We start from the raw sequence: 4,881 nt of genomic DNA, 5'->3' as shown, positions 1-4,881 counted from the left end.
GCATCGCGCGCTCAGATGCTTTTCGCCACCGACGAGCTTTTGCTTCGCGCTCCGCGGCTCGCGCCGCCCCACACGCCTCTCGCAAGACGCATGCGCCTCTCCCCAGTCGGGGGCCCCAGCTTCGCCGCCATCCAATGGGTGGCGAGCAGCGAGAAACAGAGGGAGAGAGAAAGAGTCACGCTGCACAGTTACTCCGGGGTCTCTCTCGCGATTAGGCACCTGTCAGGCCAAGGTGTACCTCAGCCGGCTGCTGAAGGGCGGCTGAGCCAAGAACAATAGGGCGCCCCTCGAATTGGAGGAGGGCAGGCAGGAGTAACTGGCAGACCAGAACCTTGGGAGCCGTTGCTCCAGCCGCGGTTAGGCTCGGAAGGCTTCGCCGGAGAGGAAGGGAGGGGTATCTGGGTAGCAAAGAGTGGGGCAGGAGGTCTCGGGACCTTCAGTGGAGGAGAAGAGACAGGAGGAGAAGGGAAGGCGGAAAAGGATTCGGCCTTCGGCAAAAGGAGGGACGGGAAGAGACTTTGCCCAGAGTTGCGAGCCGAGGGAGGGGACGAGGAGGGGACGGCAGGGTAACTGTCGGAGCAGTTAGAGACGGCGGAGTGAGACGAGAGGTGGCGGCTGAACCTGAGGGAGATAGCTAGGCAGGCGCCTTCAGTTTGTGCGGCGGAGGCTGCAGTAACTTCTCAGCGCGCGTCTTTTCCCGCCTCTTCGCCGTTTTGTTCTCGCCGGCATTCCGGACTCGGACTCGGACCCGGATCCGCCGGCGGCCACAATGATGATGATGTCCCTGAACAGCAAGCAGCCCTTCAGCATGACTCATGCCAGCGGCGGCAGCCTTCACGAACCCAAATATTCGGCCCTGCACACCGCCTCGCCCTGCAGCTCCTCGGCGGCCGGCGCCGCAGCAGCTTCGGTCAGCTCGCCCAGCAGCAGCACTGCAGGCAGCGGCAGCGGCCGGAATAACGCTTCGAATAGCACTAGCGCCAGCAGCAGCAGCAGCAGCAGCACCTCCGAGGCCCTGCGCCGCGCCTGCTTACCCACCCCGCCGGTAGGTCGCTCTTGGGGTAGGGGAAAGAAGAGCAGCATCAGGAAAGATCGATCATTTCCCGGCCACATGATTAGAACGGCACATCCCGCCCTCCCCAAAACCTACAGAGGCTTTCAATAGAGTTCCCATGAATTTGTATAACACCCAGGGTGTTAGTCGAGGCAGACTATTTGCGGCTGTGTGTGTGTGTGTGTGTGTGTGTGAGAGAGAGAGAGAGAGAGAGAGAGAGAGAGAGAGAGAGAGAGAGAGATGCTTCGCATTCCCTGTCTCTGTCCCTTACTTCATCCTACTGTTACTTGCTTTCTCTTTTCTCCTACTCTTCACTACCTTTGCTTTCTTTCATCATCTATTTTTCATTATCGAACTCTTCTTTCTTTTCTTATCTTCTCTGTATCGTTCCAATTTTAGTATATGTGCTGCCGAAGCGAGCACTCTTCTTTCTTTTCTTGTTCCCACTGTTATCTACCACTCTCTTTCCTTTCATAGCTCCCACTTTATTTCCCTCCTTCCAATTCTCCTTCCTTTTCCTATTTCTACCACCCTCCATCTCACTTCAACAGGGATAGGTTGGCTTGGATGGCACCCAAGGAGAAGAGAGTGAAATTCCCTCTTGGCAGCAGTAATGTGTGCCTTTTATTTGCAATTTCAGAGCAACATCTTCGGAGGTCTAGACGAGAGTCTGCTAGCCCGCGCAGAAGCCCTGGCTGCAGTAGACATTGTGTCGCCAGGCAAGAGCCACCACCACCACCCACCACATCACAGCCCCTTCAAACCTGATGCCACCTATCACACCATGAACACCATCCCCTGCACTTCAGCTGCATCTTCATCCTCGGTGCCCATCTCACACCCCTCTGCCCTGTCTGGCACCCACCACCACCACCATCATCACCACCACCAACCTCACCAAGCTCTGGAAGGAGAACTCTTGGAACACATCACACCAGGACTGGCGTTGGGTGCCATGACAGGGCCCGATGGTTCAGTGGTTTCCACACCAGGCCATGCCCCTCACATGGGCAGCATGAATCCAATGCACCAAGCAGCTCTCAGCATGGCGCATGCCCATGGGCTATCCTCACATATGGGCTGCATGAGTGATGTGGATGCAGATCCACGGGATTTGGAAGCCTTTGCAGAACGGTTCAAACAGCGGAGGATCAAACTAGGAGTGACTCAAGCTGATGTGGGCTCAGCCCTGGCCAACCTCAAGATCCCCGGGGTGGGATCCCTAAGTCAAAGTACCATCTGCAGGTTTGAATCTCTCACCTTGTCCCACAACAATATGATTGCTCTCAAACCCATCCTGCAAGCATGGCTGGAAGAAGCAGAGAAATCACACCGGGAGAAGCTCACAAAACCAGAGCTCTTCAATGGAGCTGAGAAGAAGAGGAAACGCACTTCAATTGCTGCTCCTGAAAAGAGGTCCCTAGAAGCCTATTTCGCTATCCAACCAAGACCTTCCTCAGAAAAAATTGCAGCCATTGCGGAGAAATTGGACCTCAAGAAGAATGTGGTCCGAGTCTGGTTCTGCAACCAAAGGCAGAAACAGAAGCGGATGAAATACTCTGCTGGGATTTAGTCTTTGGAAATCTTTCTACTTAGGGGGAGGAAATAAATATAAAAAAGACAGAAAAATATTTCTATTTCTCTTTCCTGGAAAGAAAGAGACCAAGTTTCAGAAAAAGAGTCCGACTGAGATGCATTTGGACTGTGAGTGGACAAAGTATCAAGTTTAGAAAGTTGGCAGCAGATTTTATCGGGTTTGCAGGCTCAGACTTAAATTGGCATCAAAGAGAGACTGATTTTTGTGAAGGCAGATAAGAACTCTTTATAAAAGACGAAGACATATCAAGTAAGAATTGTTTTTATTCTTAAAGACATCACCTTTGCTGAGATGTAAAAGTACCCTTTACAGCTATTTTTCAGGATTTTAAAAAAATTGAGTGATTAGAGAGACTGAAGCTTTAATCTAGATTAGAGAGGCATCTCAAAAGTATTTTGATTTTTTAAAAAATAGATGGCAGTTTCTCTGTCTTTAAACAGCATATTATAAATATATATAGATATATTTTTACTGTGGTTATTACCCATTTCCTTCTCTGAAAAAATGCAGAAGGAAAATTTGATCCTGCTGTGCTTTTAAGAACTTTTAAGAGCTATTATTAGACTACTGCCAAACTCCTGTAAATTATTGATTTATCTCTCTAGTAACTTCATTTTGTGCTCAGCCTAATTAATTGCACCTCTTTCATCAAAGGCTTGATTAAAAAAAAAGTAAAATAAAACAGTATGGTTAATGTAAATTAATTATTTTATGTTGGTTAGTAGAGTTTATGAATTTGCGCTTTTTTCCTTCTTATACAAAACTTCCTCTTGAGCCATTTGTATATGTTCCCAAAATTAAGAGATGAGTATTTTTATTTGTGAGGCGTTCTCACTCTATAGTGACTGTCTTGCGTTGTTTGTGTAGTCTGACTCACTTGTCCAAGGAGGTATTTGTTGATTGCGTTACATATTTAATGGGGATTCTCCCACATAGTCTCTACACCCTCCACCACATGCACTACTTTAAAAAGAAGCACTTGAGTAGGTGAGTGTGGTGGCTTTGTTGTTTTGGATTTCCTTTCATTCAAGTATTGTCTATTCTAGATTCTGACACTAGTTCTCGTTGTTCAGATCTCCTAGTTACTCTTTTATTCCCTTTGTTTGCAATAGATTTGCATTATGTTTGGAGGTTTTATAGGTAGAAAAAACAAAACTACATTAGAAAGAGTAAAGGAGAGTGAGACAGTGAGTGGACGAGAGAGACAGTGCACTGTTTGTAAATCCACATTATTTGGTATAATTCTTTTGGATCTCCCTTCCTCCACCCACAGGTACTTAGATTGTGGTACCATTATGTATTGTAAATGATTCATTCGAGACTGATGCACATATAATTATATTCTTACAGATTTCACTGTATTGCTGTTATGTTTAAAAGTTATTTGAAGTTTTACCTCTGTACATTATAACAATTTATTTGTTTTATTAATAGAAAATTATTATTATGGCAATGTATTAATTTACTCAAAATGTTGTCTAATTGTCTTTCATTAAAAAATATTTTAACATTTTATTGACAAACCTATGTTTTTCAGGTTCCTTTTCCAGGTATAGATTGTATTACTGAACCTGAAGCACTTCCAGAATGAATATAGATATTCATTTACATGGCAACAGATTCATAATATTTGTTGATATTGCTAAATCAGTATGTTTAGGATCAGAGAATCAAACTGCAGCTATTCCAGATTTAAATAGGTCTTATATTTTTGCTAATAATTCCTATATAGCTATTGTACTGATTAAACTATTTCAAATTTTTCTTATTTCACATTGAGAGACAACTAGATTATTCTTAAATATATTTATTGGACAATGCAAATATTACTTTTTTCTCCTTCGTGTGAATCTTTAATATAGAGTTGATTCTCATGAAGAACAATTTCAAAGCGAGAATTGGTTTAGATGTTTTAGATAACCAGGTTGCAAAACTGCAGAATATGAGACAAGCAAAGGAGCTTAAGGATGTTGGAAGGGAGCTTTTCAATTATCCAATCTTGCTAGCTGGGCTCTGAAAGATGGTGGTAAAAATGGTTGAGCCTCAAGAGTTCAGCACTATTACCGCAGCACCAAGCATATAAATAGCCAGATTAAAAGATAGATGGAAACTTACGGGAAAGGATGGGCAGAAAGAAAAAAGCTTGCTTACTTAGCTGTCCACATTTCCCAAAGCAATTAAAATGCTTTAAGAGCTAGAAAATAGAAATTATCTCTCCCCTATCTAAACA

At 44.8% G+C, this 4,881-nt stretch overlaps 1 protein-coding gene across 1 annotated transcript; it reads left to right on the top strand.

The window, feature by feature from the left end:
- Positions 1-769: 769 nt before the first annotated feature.
- Positions 770-2,627, top strand: POU4F2 (POU class 4 homeobox 2; the record flags this gene model as incomplete). The annotated part of the gene is made up of 2 exons (XM_081332153.1): positions 770-1,045; positions 1,695-2,627. The coding sequence occupies 2 exons, from the start codon at positions 770-772 to the stop codon at positions 2,625-2,627; spliced, it is 1,209 nt and encodes a 402-aa protein (XP_081188279.1).
- Positions 2,628-4,881: the final 2,254 nt, after the last annotated feature.

The sequence above is a fragment of the Vipera berus genome, assembly GCF_964194415.1.
Source record: "Vipera berus genome assembly, chromosome: 7".
Lineage (NCBI taxonomy): Eukaryota > Metazoa > Chordata > Lepidosauria > Squamata > Viperidae > Vipera > Vipera berus.
Note: the sequence above shows the minus strand (reverse complement) of the source record. Positions and strands in the feature narration are given on the sequence as shown.